Source organism: Macroventuria anomochaeta (genome assembly GCF_010093625.1).
Source record: "Macroventuria anomochaeta strain CBS 525.71 unplaced genomic scaffold BU25scaffold_41, whole genome shotgun sequence".
NCBI classification, from domain to species: domain Eukaryota; kingdom Fungi; phylum Ascomycota; class Dothideomycetes; order Pleosporales; family Didymellaceae; genus Macroventuria; species Macroventuria anomochaeta.
This window is the reverse complement of record NW_022985402.1, coordinates 141,496-157,468: the sequence shown is the minus strand read 5'-3', so window position 1 is coordinate 157,468 and position 15,973 is coordinate 141,496. Positions and strand designations below refer to the sequence as shown.

General features: G+C 53.4%; 5 protein-coding genes across 5 annotated transcripts; 3 read left to right on the top strand and 2 right to left on the bottom strand.

Annotated features, from left to right (window-relative positions):
• The first annotated feature begins 44 nt into the window (after nucleotides 1–44).
• Nucleotides 45–419, top strand: BU25DRAFT_202395 (uncharacterized protein). The gene has a single exon (XM_033701113.1). It carries the CDS (start codon nucleotides 104–106, stop codon nucleotides 320–322), a length of 219 nt encoding a protein of 72 aa, XP_033557062.1. The 5' UTR covers nucleotides 45–103; the 3' UTR covers nucleotides 323–419.
• Nucleotides 420–552: 133 nt separating this feature from the next.
• BU25DRAFT_301791 (uncharacterized protein) lies at nucleotides 553–1,185 on the top strand (the record flags this gene model as incomplete). Its single annotated transcript, XM_033702002.1, has 1 exon — nucleotides 553–1,185. A coding segment is annotated over one exon (633 nt), but the record flags the coding sequence as incomplete, so codon positions are not given.
• Nucleotides 1,186–1,299: 114 nt separating this feature from the next.
• BU25DRAFT_479849 (uncharacterized protein) lies at nucleotides 1,300–5,681 on the bottom strand (the record flags this gene model as incomplete). The annotated part of the gene is made up of 5 exons (XM_033711039.1): nucleotides 1,300–1,946; nucleotides 1,998–2,068; nucleotides 2,120–4,600; nucleotides 4,866–5,397; nucleotides 5,552–5,681. The coding sequence occupies 5 exons, from the start codon at nucleotides 5,679–5,681 to the stop codon at nucleotides 1,405–1,407; spliced, it is 3,756 nt and encodes a 1,251-aa protein (XP_033557060.1). The 3' UTR covers nucleotides 1,300–1,404.
• Nucleotides 5,682–6,671: 990 nt separating this feature from the next.
• Nucleotides 6,672–8,967, top strand: BU25DRAFT_462496 (WD40 repeat-like protein; the record flags this gene model as incomplete). Its single annotated transcript, XM_033710525.1, has 3 exons — nucleotides 6,672–6,705; nucleotides 6,760–8,374; nucleotides 8,484–8,967. The coding sequence occupies 3 exons, from the start codon at nucleotides 6,672–6,674 to the stop codon at nucleotides 8,965–8,967; spliced, it is 2,133 nt and encodes a 710-aa protein (XP_033557059.1).
• Nucleotides 8,968–9,778: 811 nt separating this feature from the next.
• Nucleotides 9,779–12,409, bottom strand: BU25DRAFT_351448 (glycoside hydrolase family 92 protein; the record flags this gene model as incomplete). The annotated part of the gene is made up of 5 exons (XM_033703362.1): nucleotides 9,779–10,151; nucleotides 10,228–10,320; nucleotides 10,372–11,033; nucleotides 11,098–11,210; nucleotides 11,263–12,409. 5 exons carry the CDS (start codon nucleotides 12,407–12,409, stop codon nucleotides 9,779–9,781), a joined length of 2,388 nt encoding a protein of 795 aa, XP_033557058.1.
• Between the last annotated feature and the right edge of the window lie 3,564 nt (nucleotides 12,410–15,973).

The window sequence follows — 15,973 nt, the reverse complement described above, 5'->3', positions numbered from 1 at the left end:
CGGACATCCTTCCCCGTTCAAACGGCAATACCACATTCTCTCCACAATAGCCATCAACGCTCTGCGGCCAACAAGTGCCAACTATTCCATACTGTAAACATGAATGAAATCTCAGGCTTCGATGCTTATGGTGATAGAGGGTATCCAAGCACAGACCCCAACTCTTATCGATACCCGGAAGCTCTCCATTCCGGCGCCTCACACGCGTCAACACTTGTTTGGCACGACGATCTCATACATACATAGCACTCAATATCAAGTTCCTTCCTTTACGACATTGTTTTTCCTCCACTACCCATCACAGGGCGTTCACTCCAGATAGCCCTCTAGATATCCACATGCACAGCACGCGCTGAGATCTCAGCTAGAAACAACGCTCACAGCAGACATCACCCTCAGGGTCGAGACCTCGTAGTCTTCAGGCACGCATAAATCTTGGGTTTTTCGACCATCTTTTTGTCGCACACCATCCTCCACACACAACCGACTGTCAAATACCATTACCACACCCTCACAATGGCCTCCGCACCCCTCGAAACCACAACCCCAACAATAACCCTGCGCCGACCATCCACCTCTTCTACCCCCTCCCAAGACACTCCCCTCGCCCCACCTACCCTCTCTTGGCTAAGCGGTCACTGGAATGTAACCCACAGCACCCTCCCAATGTGGAAGAAATCACGAAACGTGATCATAACCTACACCACACTCCCTTCTACCGGCTCAGCCGGCGGACTCGGTCACCGTTCCGGGACACACATGGACGACGAAGTCAGCTATCAGGCACTAGATAAGAGCAAGGTGAAAGTGAGCACGGTGAGGGGCGTTGACAAACCCTTCCCCACCACACCTACTTCCCCGACTGCTCCACCGGCTGCCAGCCAAATGGACGAAGAACTAGCCTCGCTAGGGTATAATTGGAGAGGAAAAGGGTGGCTCATGATCGCATCCTCAAAATGGGAGATCCTAGGCTACGGCTCCGAGTCAGGTACACAAAACGACTGGGTAGTAACCTACTTCGCAAAGACATTGTTCACGCCCGCCGGGGTGGATTTCTACTCGCGGCGCGGCCAGCTGCGTCCGGAGACGGTTGCGGGGATCGAGGACGCGATTAGAGGGTTGGGCGGGGATGTAGCGAAGTTGGTGGGCGAGGTGTTTGAGGTTGCGTTTGATGGGGAGAGGGAGAAGGCCTAACTCTTCGAGCAACATTGGGGGAGGTAGACGAATGGAGAAGGGGAGTAGTAATGTTTAATGGGTGAGGAGATGAGGCGGAGCAAAGAGATACCCGATGTTGTGCGCCTCAATTGCGTTAAAGATTATCAACGCGCTATTTGGACGGTGTGGTGCAGATCGATTGCTGCAACGGCTTGAAAACCTCCGCTTGTTGTGTCATCATCGCCATACTTAGTCAAGAAGGCTCCACTCCGATCCTCCATAGATCGTCTTGTTGGACCTCGCAGCAATCGCATACGATCCCCTCGATGGCTGCGGCTGGTAAGACTCGTAGTTACTATTGATGTCGAGGTCCACCAGCAAGCTGGTATTACCGGAGACGGATGCCGAAGGCTTTCGAGGCGATGTCTCGATCAGCTTGCCAGACGTACTCGTGCCAGCACCTGTGGCTGCTGCAGCTGCAGCAGCAGACTGAAGCGTTCCATTGCGGCGAGCCTCCTGGAACGCGGCTTCTTCTTCCCTGCGCTTCTGCAGCAGCTGAGCGTCATCTGCCTGTGCACCGCCGTTTACATAGGCGTGCCACTTATCGGGCGATCCTGATGGCGGAGGTGGGTTCGCCGGGGCCTGGAAGCCGGAGTCGAGAAGAAGATTTCGCGATGTCGAGGAAGGCGGGCGGGATGAAGTTACACTGTTGGCGGCAGGCTTTAGCATAGATCGATGACCGCCAGCGCGTCGATCGCAAGTCTGACACTTGCAAGGGTCAGAACACAGCTCTGTGCTTCCATCAGTATCGCTGTCAGAGTCAGAGTTTGATCAACACATACCCATGCAGCGATGACCGCAGGTCAGTTTGGTCGAGCACTGCATCATACAGTTGATCTGATCATGTTCAAACCTACACCGTGTTAGCCCACAACCTATATTCTGGAGAAGCATCAGGACGCACGGATGACATCTGTAAGGGCACGGGTGGCTGCACGACAAAATACCTTTGCACTTGTAATCGCAACCACCATGAATAAGGTCCCAGTCATCGACATACTCTAACCAAACTTTGCGCTGATGCTGCGTACATTGAAGCGGGAAGCAGTAGCCGATGCGGCGCTCCTGACTGTTCTTCGCCCTGGCTTTTGGGACTTTGGTCTTGTACATGATGGTCACGACCTCGCCCCACGTCCCAGATTCGCAGGCGAGAAGCTCAGCGTTGCCGAAAAGGTAGCAGCCGCGTTTCGCCCGGGACAGTGCAACACATGCACGGTTGTCGTTTGAAAGAAAGCCGATCACGTGGTGCTTGTTCGATCGGACAAGTGACAGAAGAACGATGTCATTCCTGGCAGTCACAGTCAGCATGGATCCGATCGCGCCCAGGAGGTTCACTTTCTCTTCTCCCTGATATGAGTCTACAGTCACCACTTTGACAGGGTACGTGCGAAGATTCGGATGTGATCGGAGCAGGTGAATGATGCGCTTGCGTTGGCCGTTGTAGAAGGTTAGTACTGTGATCCCCGTAGGTGCTTCGCCATTCAGCACTAGGTAGTCAACAAATCCTACAATGAATTTGGCTTCGGGCTCGTTGAAGCAGGACGAGTAAGCATCCCTTGCCTCATTCCACTCATGAGTGAAGAAGTATGAGTTGACTCCACCCATGCCCATGATCGAAGGTTGGTTGTTCGGATCCTTAACACTGGCATGGTCTTTCAACGTGTCGTTGTAGATGGGAGTAAGTAGGCGTCGAATCTCTGGGATCATACGGCGCTGTCGAGTGAGCTGGTCAAACTCAACCTCGTTTATGACCAAACGCTCGAACATCGATAGATTCAAGTGGTACGGAGCATTCTCGAATGCTTTGACCTGAGTGTGCGGCCTGAGTTGCTGGTGGTCTCCGACGAGGATAAGGTGTTCGAGTGTTGGCAAGCAAGCTACGGTGACAGGTGCCTCCATAGTCTCCGCAGCTTCTTCGACAAGCACGACTCGCGGTCGGAGAGCAGCGATAAGTGCGCGGTACTTCGACAAACCGGTCGTTGTCATGCCAATGATCCGCTGCTTGCTGAGAAGATTGACATCCTCTTCCCACAGCCCAACACGACGCTGCTGGACGACTTCGTCGTAGTCTTTCGCGACCTTGCGCACTTCCGCCAGTAAGAGCTTCTTCATCTGGCGCATCAGGTAGTTGTAGATGTGTCCGCGGTTGGCGTACTCGATCATCGTTAGGTCTGGCATGGTAGCAAGAATCTCCTGGACCTCTTGGTCTTTTAGGATGCCACTGCCCTTGCCCCTGTAGTTATCGCTTAGCATGAGAACTTCCCCTCGGAGGGCTTCAATGTCCTCGTCGTCCTGTGCAGAAGCCTCGGCCTCAAGCTCTTGCAGCTGTTCGATCTCGAGGTCTTCCTCTTCCCACTCCCAGCCAAAGTCATCTGGCCCAGCCGGACGCCGACATTCTGTCAACGCCTTGCCGAGCCACTGTTGCATCAACTCGCCTGGAGCGTCTTGCGATGGGCCGAGAATGGAGTCGTCATCCACCTCCAACGACTCTGCCTGGTCCTTTGTAAATAAGCCCAATCGCCTCAACACACGATGATCCAATGCACCTTTGCCCATTTCGAGTGGCGCTAGCAGACTCTGGCAGGCGACCTTGGCCTTTCTCATTGCAGCCATAGTCTGCGTCTTTTGGCTGTGGGGATGCTTCTGCGGAGGTGCGGCGGAACGAACCTCGAACAAAGTGCGCTTCTTGATGTCCGGATCCTTGCTGCGGCCACCCAGTCGAATGTAGTTGGGTTCGAATGACCGAGTATGCCGCAATATCTGATCGACGGCGTGGTTTGTCTGCGCAGTGACGATGATCGGCGCGTCGTCCTTGCGCAAGTTATCGCGGAGGACCTGCATGGCCTTGACAGAGACAAATGTCTTGCCAGTACCAGGCGGTCCTTGTACGATAGCTACCCTGCGAGTAAGCATGCGCTGCAATGCTCGTGATTGAGAATTATCAAGCGAGGTTGCATCACTGGCGGGCCACTCTTTCAGCACGTTCACATTCTGGAAACTTGACGCCTCTTCCATACTGACCAGGGTACTGAGATCGACATAAGGGTTGTTCTGGATATATGCAGGAGGCTCAACTTCCATTTTTAAATCGACAAGGTGTTCTGAGAGTGGGAAAGGTTCCCTCATCATGTGCTGAAGCGCTATGAGTGTGTGCCGGCTGGCTTCGAAGAAGCTGGAACGGCATTCGACCATGATCCACTTCTGCATAGGATCGATTGGTTGATGGTAGTGAGGAAAAAACAGGTCAATCTCCGGCGCATTCTGCTGTAATGCTGACAAGGGTCGGGCGGCAACTGTAGCTAGTATGCAAGTCGTTTGAAAGGCATCGCCGAAGGGTGACAAGGCGACCAGAGTACCGGTGATGAGACGCTTGGACTGCTCCCAACTGTTCAAGTCAGCAAAGACCGAATGTCTGTAGGGCTGTCATCTGGCTGAGGAACCCGGCGCTGGGCAACCTTCAGAGACTACTCTCAATGCCACGATCTTTCCTCTTTTGGGTGCAAAAGATTGGAGCGCTGGTACTCAGCGCTCTTGACAACCATAAGCAAGCCCTGGAAATCTTCAGAGCATTGAACTGATGGCGCAGTGGAGTTCCAGTCGAATGCTTGATTCTGGCTTTCTTCGTCGGGTGAGAATAGGATTAGGCTTACCGAATGTGCTTCTTGACGCGCGACATAGAAAATGCCACGCGCGTTGCCAGTCCTCGGGGACTGAACACAAGCGCGGTAATGTACACGGGCTCGTAGATGCCAACACCTTTATCATACTGGGCCTCATCTTTCCACGCATCTTTGCGCACCTCAGCTACGGCCTCGCGCAGCGGTCGCAGGGCATCTTCGCGCAGAAGCTCGTACTCGGTGCGTAGATAGTCCTTAGTGCTGTCGTATGGCCCGTCTATCTTCTTTGGTCGCGGTCCCTCACCCGTCTTGATCAGCGTCTCAATCGTGGTGAATGACGGCTCCTCCGGCAGGATCTCCGTCGGATGCGGGATCTCAGGCTTGTCGAGCCAGGGTCCGGCACCTGCGACAGGCGTATTGGCGGCTTCATAGTATTTGCGGATGTCTTCATTTACTCGTGTCGGCACAGACTCGGGAATTCTGTCGTCGGGGACTTGCGGGTTGCGTCGGCGGTGTGACACAGCATTGCTGGATCGCTTGGTCAAGTGGGCATTGCATTCGCCATCTGCTCTCCTGTGAGCCGGGCTCATGATGGGGATGCAGTATGATGAGAGACAGTGGCAGGAGGAGGAGGGAGAAAGCCACAAGGGCGCAGGAGGCAGTGGGCATGGCACTCAAGCCATGTGCTGCTTGCTTGCCATGCAAACAGAAACACTTACCTTCCTCAAAACCGTCGTCTAGACCTGCGTAGGTGTTGTTGCTCTGTGCCTTGGGTTGCTCAGAACTGCGGGCGGCCGATTGCTGGCCACATTGGTATGGTTTTCTAGACCGGTGTTGCTTTCTCGCCATATTGACTTGTAAACAGTGTGACAGGGTAGGGAGGGTGATATGGAATGCAGTAAGTGATGTTGTGACGATAGAAAGAGCGGCGACAAGGGCTGTGGGAACACTGCTGGAGTTGATTGTGCGAAAAGATTGCGGGGGTGAAGCTTGGTGTCGCGTTTGTCGTTTGCACGTGGACGAAAAGGGAAGGCACACTCAGACTGCTCAGCTCAGACAAGCCAGCGCAAGCACCCACTGAGAGTCGTGAAACAGGGAGAATGAACGAAATAGCTAATCAGACGATTGACGAAGCGAAGAGACAGGTGCGAAATTCGAGTGACTAGGGAAAAAGGTGCACAGTATGCCTAGGGCTACGGTGCGCAGATTGACTTACTGTCGAGAGCCTGTGAGAACGGAGAAGTAAGTGGACAGACAAACGAGGCCATTCAGCAGTCGGAGTGCGCATCTGTGTTGCTCCAGCAGCCCACGCTGATCCTAGAGGAGTATCAGTAGTATGGGATTTCGTCGTTTGCTGGGGAAGATGTGTCCTGAGATGGCGTTCTATAACATCACAACGTAGCGGACGACTGCAGGAGAACGCGATCAGCGCATCTGCCATCTACGGATATAGTCACGATCGTGGGGTAGTATGTCCTGGACACGTACGGTGCAAGCTAGAAGGCAAGAACCGCTTCTGTCCGAGAGGGCAAAGACGAAAGGAAGCAGCCGAGAAATGAACGGGTCTGAATCTGGTCTCCAACGACACATGGTGGATCTTGTGATGTTGTCGATGATGATGATGATGATGATGATGATGATGATGCAGATGTTGGGTTCCAGAGGTGAGGGCGTCGAGGAAGTCAAGATCCAGGGTCGCCGCTCGAATTGGGCTAGCCTCGGTTCGGCACGCTCAGCCCTATGACGCGCCCAAGCGCGGACGTCGGGGCAATTCACCGCGCGCCTCGAGCAATTGTACCTTCGAAAGCAGCAGGTGCGAGCGAGCTTTTCGGGGGCAGCATGAATGAGGACGACTACGATGACAACGGCGCAAGTAGGTTACTTCACACGCGCGGCCGGCTATACGCATGGAAGCTGACCATTGCAGGCTCCGCCGAGGAGGAAGACGAGCAGGAGGAGAACGATGCCATGGACGTAGACGAAGACGAGGGCGGAGACGACGACGATGATGGCGACAACGACGACGAAGACGCTGAGGGCGACAATGACGACGACGACGACCAGGACCAGGACGGCGACAACGACAACGACAACGACAACGACGAGGAGCAGGACGAGCCGGGCAGCCCCTCGCAGCGACGGCGCAGTCTCCCCAACGGCGGCACCCCAGGGCCTTCCGACTCGAATCCGCGGGTGACGCGCACCTCGCCGAGCCCGCAGGCCGCGGCGACAGGCGTGCTGGGCCACCTGCCCCTCAGGCCGAGCGTGCGACAGGAGGCCCTTGATGCGCCCGTCTACGACATCATCCCGACCATCGCCGCCCCGCACAGCACCTCGATCAACGCCATTACCGCGACGCCGGACATGCGATGGGTCTTCAGCGGGGGCGCCGACGGCTACATACGGAAGTTCAACTGGATCGACACGGCGAACGGCAAGCTCGCCCTGACAGTCGCCCAGCGGCATCCCTTCGTCGACTCGGTCACCAAGGCGGGCGTGCTGCTGTCGTACTGGGAGAACGAGGACGGCGCGGGCTCCGACGCGCCCTCGCCCGTCTACTCGCTCGCCGTGCACCACCAGTCGCTGTGGCTGCTGTCGGGCACAGAGTCCGGCGGCATCAACCTGCAGTCCGTGCGCCATAACGAGGGCCACCGCATACACACGCTGAAGGGCCACACCTCGGCCGTCTCCGTGCTGACCCTCGGCCAAGACGAGACATCGGTGCTGAGTGGCAGCTGGGACAAGACCATCAACGACTGGGACCTCAACACAGGCAAGGTGAAGCGCAGGTTCGAGACCAGGGGCGGCCAGGTCTCCGCCATCGAACAGCGGCCCCTGTCTTCCCTCCCCGTACCGCAAGACTCCGACCCACTCCCCCTCTCCAACGGCACCTTCTCCTCCAACAACGCCGCCCGCCCCCGCTTGAACGGCAGCACCAACGGCATCGAGTCCGCCGCGCGCACCACATCCGCCCCAGACGAGCCCGAAGACGCCCCCGGTTCGCCCGACGACTCTCTCTTTGGCGACGGGGGCGACAAGGACTCTTTGTTCGGTGACGGGGGCGGCAACAACCCGTCCGCCGCACTCCCCGACATGGGCGACGACGACGACGACGAGTTCTCGCGCGCCATCGCCAACGGGATCCAGGCCGCCGCCGACAACGCCGGCGGCGACATGGATATGATGGACATGGGCGGGCCCGTGCAAGCACCCGATGCCCACACACACGCAGAAACACAGCCCACACACAACGCGTCTGCGAAATCACCACCCGCCGCTTCACAAACACAACCCTCGAATTCTGCACCGCTGACGAATGGACTCCCTCACGCCGAAGAATTGCCTGCGGTGGTGAAAGACACGCCCTCCCTTCCGCCGAGCTCCGAGTCCACGTTTCTGTCGTCTTCGATGGATGGCTCGCTGTCGATCTGGGACCGCCGGCAGCCGTCGCCGATTGCAAGGCTTCTGCCTCCAAGGGGCACGCCGCCGTGGTGTATGAATGCATGTTGGTCGCCAGACGGTAATTACATTTACGCGGGCAGGTAAGTCATGATGCCTGGTCCAACCCCTCTGATGCCGTCACACATCGCATCTCACTGCTCAGTCTCTTCTCATGCAGTCAAAGTGGGGAAGCTGATGTGTTCGATACAGACGCAACGGCACAGTCGACGAATACAGCCTCCACAAGACCCTCTCGCAACCAGAGCGCACATTCAAGTTCCCCGGCGTGAGCGGGAGCGTGAGTGCTGTAAGAGCTATGCCAAATGGACGGACACTGATATGGTACGCCCCCCCTCACTCCCTCCCTCTCCCCTCTTCCCCCCACTACCTCTCTCTCCCCTCTTACCCTCTCTTCTCCGTCAACACCATACCGACTCATCGCAACAGCGCCTCATACGACATCCTCCGCCAATACGACCTAACCCACACGACCAACTCCTCCATCGGCGCCGACGCCAAACAAAACACCGCCGCTACCCCTTTCTTAATCGTACCGGGGCACAGAACAGGTGTGATCAGCCAATTATACCTGGATCCAACATGCACATTCATGATCAGCACGGGCGGGAACCGCGGCTGGGAAGGCGCTAGCACGGAGGTGCTGTTGGGATATGAGATTAGCTATGGCGCGTAGATGCGGATGCGCGGGTCTCTTAAGATTATGGGGGGGGGGGGGGGGAGATGATGAGTATTTGAGAGGGCTGAGTATATCGGGGGTGGATGGTGGTGGCGAAAGAGAAGGTGAGTGGGAGGAATGTTGGTCGACATTGAGAGGTTATACCCTAGGGAATGGCGTTTGGTGTTGTTGGATTAGTTGGAAACGCAGTAAGGCTGGGCTCTAGGAACGGTGTCAAAGTATCGATCAAAGCGTGGGATGTCAACATGTTATCTTGAACAAGTGGCAGAAGTTGTGTGAGATGCATTCGACACTGCGAATATCTTGTAGACACTGGGTCTTGTAACTAAGCGTTTCGCTGACCACCATTCATCTTGCGCGTGGTAGCTAGCTCTACCTTTTTGCTGCTCCATGTGTCCAAACTCATCGCTGATTGCCCGATTTCTGTGTGACCTGTGAGTGTGTAACCTTGCGACCTGGCTGCGTGGATCCCCTTGGTAGCGTACTTCGTGTTGCTCCGCTTTGCTCTGTGGGCACGTCAGTAAAGAGGCAGATGCAGTGCGCCAAGGTCAAACCACACCTCTCAAATTTGGCAAAGGCTTCGCCAACCGCGCAATCAGCAGCATCTTCTTGTTGTGCAGACATGCAGCAGGTCGTTGGTAGTGTGACAGGCGAGAGGAGTTGCAAGCTTGAGGCGATAGACTGCAGGTAAACATGTGTTGACCGCTTTGGGATGGTTCGATCAGAAGTACAAGCGCGCCATGACGCGCCGCTGCTAGCGCAACACTGTTGCACCTTCCACATGCAAGACGCTGTGCGCTGCATTGTCCTACAACTTAACGTGCCCCGGGCTAGGCGGTACATCCCCACTCTCCCAAATCTTCGGCTCGCTCCCAAGCTCAAACTTAATCGTCCCCCCTTCACTCATAACATCTCCATGCTCAAACCAGTTCTTGTCCCACTGCTCCCCATTGATCTCCACGCCTTGCACATAGTAGCTGTCCTCGCTCAGACCCTCGGCCGTGATTCGAAGAGTTCGATTGCCGTTGATGGTCATGTTGATGTCTGAGAACCAAGGGCTCTCGAGGAGGTACACTGGGGTGGTGACGATGGGATAGAGGCCTAGCATCTGCCAGATCAGCCAAGAGTTTAGGGCGCCGGCGTCGGAGTTGCCGGGCATGCCGTTCGGGGTGTTGCGGAAGCTAGAAGGGAAACGAGTTAGTAGGTCCTCGAAGCGTTCTGGCACAAACGTGGAGCAAGGAGAGGGTATGAAGTTACTACTGTCTACTTTGAGCACGGGACTGGTTCACGCTCTTCCATTGCTTGTTGAGGTAGTTGTACAAATATGGGGTTGCGAAGTCGGGTTCGTTCCTATCCATCACCAGTGAGTAAGTGACAACTTTCGATTCTGGTTACGCTTACCCTATGTTCATGATCGTGTTGATGCCGGCACCGTTGGGTCCGAGATCGATTTGACTTGTATAAGGCACGAAGATGTAATCCAGACGTTCTTCGAAACTTTCCGGTCCGCCCATTACTTCAACTAAGGTCTCCATGTCGTGTGGAATAGTAAATGAGTACTCAAAGGGCGTGCCTTCGTACGTGAGTGATGGCCAAGAGCAAGCACCACACGTTGCGGGATTGTAGTCCGTCTGATTGAATGTCCCATTGTAATCCCTCGGTGTAAGGAAGCCAGTGAAGACCGGCGTCGTATTCTTGCTGGGCATCGTTGCATCCCAAAGTAGCTGCCACCCCGCAGACCTTTTCAGGTATTTTTCGACATCCTCTGGCTTTTCACCCCTGGCGACCTGGCTCAAGGCGAAGTCGTTCAAGGAGTACTCGACTGTACGGGAGATGCTTCGTGGCATCGCCTGACTCACGTAGCCGTATTTTAGCCAGTCTGCTCCCGCGCCGCGCCCTTCCTTGTTGCTTCCGTTTGTGGGGGCCTCGGCGTTCTTCATCATGGCTGCATATCCATCAGCCCAATTGATCGCACCGCGTAGTCCCTTCACATAGGCATCAGCAAGAACGTTGTCGGAATTGCTACCGCCCTGGACTAAGCCGTTGTCGTTGCCAGAGCGGCCCTAGATGTGGCACTCAGTGTCAGTGTGTTATTCATATGCAGTTCGTATGTTGTGGATCTCTCACATCAGGCATATATCCTTGATGCCTCCAGATATCAATCAAAGAGCGGACCTGAGATTCGTAGGCCTCGGTCTGAATCAAATGGGAAAGGCTGATGGTGTTGCGAAACGTGTCCCCTTCGTCAGATATCAGTGCAGATTGTCAAGGTCCCTGAAAGGCAGAACTTACACAAGGTATAAAAGTCGTCCCAGTAGGGCTCTTCACTCTCCCAAAGAGGGTTTTCTCCTGTCCGATCCGAAGGAATGAGGTGCATGAAGTACAGCGAAGAATACAGCAGTGTCAGATGGTCCTGATTCGCATCCTCACCGGTGTCAACTTGTATCTTGCTGAACACGTCGCGATTCCATTCCTCCACTGCTGCATCCACAGTTGTTTGTATGTCCCAGGACTTGATCTCCTCGTTTTTGAACCTGCATGCTTTTTCTTCAGAGATAAAGGATATGCCGACGTTGGATCGCACCGTGGTTGTGTTGCCGTTCCAGGTAAAGACAGCACCTACACGACTTCCTTGCGGACTGGTCATATTCTCCGAAACAAATGTAGGCCATGGCAGTGGCTCTGGGTTCATGGAGTTGAAACCAGGGAACTGATCGCGTCCAGCGAAAGTTTCGGCCTCGTCAGGTGGGTCCTCGAATTCTCCGCAGAAGTACACAGTATACGGTGCACCCTCGTTGAAGCCGCCAGCGTACGTTCCATGACCTTGATAGCTCTTTCTGTCGTCTGATATTTTGATCTCGCCCTCGCGATATGTCTGTGTGCAGTAGCCACCCACGACATTGGGTAGATAATGCGACACGTCGACAAGCACGTGCTTCTTCTCTTCCATCGGGAAGGTATATTGGAAGAACCCGGCATGTCGTGTCGCACTCAGCTCGGTTTTGACGCCATTTTCGAGCTCAGTCTTGAAGTATCCGATGCTCGCTTGATCATTGCCAACCCGCCCTTGCCAGTATGTTCGGTTGTCCAGAAGATTTACATGTGCCTCAATGTTCGTAAGCGGCATCTGCGAGATAACGCCGTATTTGGAGCAACCTCCGGTGCCTGACTCGTGCATCATGGAGAAACCGGTGATGAACCCATTGGGCGTATACCCTCCCTGAAGCGCGGCAATGCTGGTGTTCTTGACGAAAGTGTCCATGGTCAATTTGACCACGCCGAAGGGCACTGAAGCTCCAACGAAGACGGCGCCGCCGCCGAAGGTATAACCGGGTATCGAACCTTCTGTTCCCCAAAATGGATTCACATACTTTGCGTAGTCCACTTGACTGGCGGTGAAATGAACGCAGGTTAGTAGTAAGAGAATTGGTGACCACATCGTGGTGGGGGATGTGGGAAGGGACTGTATAGGAGAGGTGCGATGATGCCTGGTGCTCTGAAGTCTATCCCACAACCTAAAGACTCTTCGGGCTGGTGACCTAATATGACGTCGTCAAACGATCCAGAGGGCAGCTCGGAAAAGTATTACCGCGATGAGTCGCAACTCAGTAAGTGTAGGATTTCAATTTTGATTTTCCCCGCACTCAGCGTAGCCCCGCAGTTCCGAATCCGTTTCTTCGGAGAAGGCACCTTCTCTGGTTTAGCCAAAGTGAGTCTGGTATAAGGAAGCCGGCATGTTCGTGACTTAATCCTCAAAATCACTCTCAGACTCGTCGTCCTCCGCATCATCTTCGTCGTCCATGGTGTCTGCATTTTCGTCATAATCCCGCATTCCACAGACAACTCAGCATTGTTAAGCTCAGGGCTGGGCTCGTTCTTGAACCTGACATGGCGATTTTGCAATAGTCGTTCGTTCTATGGAAGAATTAGAGCGTAGCTAGCTTAAACCACGAGGAAACCTACTGTCGCAGTACAGTAAGAGGTCATGTTACAGTACTGTATGAGGTTGAGTAAAAGGACCAACTGGACCAGACTCCTTCAACAGTATCAGTAACATAATAGCTTCACGGTCAGTTCTTCTTTCCATTCATTCACAGTATATAAACACACAGCTTGAGTACAATACAACTTCAGTGAACCTCAATATCCATTGCCCAATACTGATTATCTTCAGTACCATTACAGTTATGAGCCCGGTTGCCAACTAGGTTCACTCAAACTCAATTCTCTATCTTTGTTTCATCCAATTGAACCACTGCTTGCCAATTACAAGACTGATGCAATAAGCCTTGGACAACTCAATTCAACACAAGCTGCCAATTACCGATGGGACTATGATCGATGGGAACGCAAAATTATTGCTAACAAGAACATCAAGAAGGCTCTGGCTGCTATGTTGGCTGAGATAAACACAGCAATCGACAAACATCACCACTACCTCACTGATGACTACAAAACACCATATGCCCAATTCACTGCACTCAAAGTTGCACTTGCTCCAACAACAAAATGACATAAGCATGTCCTGATCCAGCGTTTCAATGCCCTCAAGAACGGTCCATGATCCAACAAGCTCCTTGAACAATGGTTCAGTGAGTGGGTTGATGTTACAAACCAAGAAAAAAAGATGGATCTAGTAGACACAGCTGAAGATTGCCCACAAGAAAAGTTCCTCATGGCTCTCAAGAGAGTTGATTACAACTATGCCAGTGGATTGCTCCGAGACTTCTATCCCAAGACAGAGGAGGAAGAGTCCAACATTCCAACACTTGAGAAATACGTCAACTGTAACGACGCAGGCCAGTAGGGAAGATGTCCGAAGTAAGTGTGAGTCCACTACAAGGCATATGGGAGTGCTGGGACATTGAGAACACTAGGATTGAATTCCCTACACCTATAGATCTTGTACGAAAGGATACAGAAAAACTACTCTATCTAACAACTGTGCCAAACTGATTAAGTACACAGTTCGGAGGGGAATTGGAACTACCCTTGTCCAGGTGACAAGGATGCAGTTGCAACCAAAAAGGAGCGGTGTGCGGCAACCTGTAGGAATCACACCACTATCGGGGTGCTTTCAGTCGTAGGCGTTACATCAACAGCGCTCGACTCTACCTACAGGCCAACAACCCAAAGTTTAAAGCTGTATCAGGCTCTTGTGCCACAAAGTTAGATGTTGCCAACTTGGTCAACAGCAATCTAAACTCTAACAGCAATCAAAGCAACAGAGGCTGTGGACATGGCAGAGGTTGTGGATGCCAAAACAACAATGGCTCTAGTCAATTACCTGTTCCTCTGTGTCTTTGTGGCAAACAACACTGGTACAGTGACTGCTTCTACATCAACAAGGATGCAAAGAACCGTCCACACTTATTTCAAGGCAATGAAACAATCTGCAAACAAGTTGCTAAAGGCTGTGAGCAAGATGGTGTTGAGAAACAAATCAAGGAAGCTGTCACGAAGATGCTACGAGTAGGCCCTTTAGGACTTGCTGGGAGTCTAAATCAATTACTACGTACGGTATCTAAGTAGGTACAAGACGTTGTGTACCAAACAGAACTCTACCAGCAATAGTCTATATACTTACGTGTGGGTTCGTTCGGTTACCGGTTAATAATCGGAACTGAGTTGGATAGGTATCGGGGTTGCAAGTCCCGGAGCGGGGCTTGCAGAATCCTAATATTCCTGCTTTGGAGGTTGCAGGCCCGCTCCGGAGGTGACCGGAGGTTGTACGTCCGCTTCGGAGGTGTGTAAGGACGCTGGGGATTTGGTGTGTACGGTCAGGGACAGTACGGAGCGGATCTGGATATTGTCAGGGGATCTGGAGAGGATACCGTGACAGTACCCCCCTTCTAAACTGTCACATCGGGGTCATCAGGGTACGGGTTTGGTTCGGATGGGTATCGGGCGTGGAATTGTCCAGCTGCTGTATTGTTGCGCAGGGCTTCAGCCAGTTCCCACGATAGTTCGTCATAGCCGGTCCAACGGGTTAGGTATTCATATCGGCGTAGTTTTTTGTTGTAGCGGATCTTCTCAACGCCCTCAACGATGTATTCGGGCTCTCCGTCAACAATAACGGGATCAGGTGGCGGGTTCTGCTGGCCAGGTAGGTACTCTGTATTGGGGGCGGCGGGTCGGAGCAGAGACACATGGAATACTGGGTGTATTTTCATGCTATCAGGCAGTTCCAGTCGGTAGGCATGGGACGAGACCATCTGCGCTACCTTATAGGGTCCAAGGTTCTTCCAGTCCAACTTCTTTGACTGTTGGTTAGTCCGGATATTTTGGGCGTCGAGCCAGACTCAATTGCCTACGGCATACGCTGGGGCTCCGGAACGGGTCCGATTTGCATACTCTTGTTGCGTAGCTTGCGCCCAAAGTAGTTCTTCTCGGATGTACTCCGTCAGGTTGCGGATCTTGTCTATCATTTGGTTCGCATCTGCTACTTGTATGGCGTGATAAGGCGGCCTTGTTGTCTCCAAAGGGGGTTCGAAACCCATCCGGGGATGTTGTCCATAGTTAGCAAGAAATGGGGAGACTCGCGTTGATTCAGAAGTTGTGTTGTTGGCTTCAAATTGGGCGACTGGTAACCAATTAACCCAGTCATCTTGCTGATAGTTTGTGTATGCGCGGAGAACTTGTTCCATTGCAGCATTGGCGTTTTTGGTTTGTCCGTCGGTCTGCGGATGGTATGCGGAAGACAATCAGGCTTCGATCTTCAGCTGTTTGCACAGTTCGTCCCAGAAGGCGGAGACGAACTGGGTACCTCTATCGGATACTATTGTGTCGGGCAGGCCATGGTGTACCCAGACGTGTTGGTAGAACAACCAAGCTACAGCTGGGGCAGTTATGGATTGATTGATTGATTGATTGATTGATTGATTGATTGATTGATTGATTGATTGATTGATTGATTGATTGATTGATTGATTTAACGTCCTATGTGAGTCTGAGACTATGGAGGACGAGTGGAGCAGTAGCTCCACTGGTAATGCAAAGTTGT

Coding starts and splice junctions, on each gene's coding strand:
- BU25DRAFT_202395 (XM_033701113.1), top strand. CDS start 104: ATGAAATCTCAGGCTTCGATGCTTATGGTGATAGAGGGTATCCAAGCA.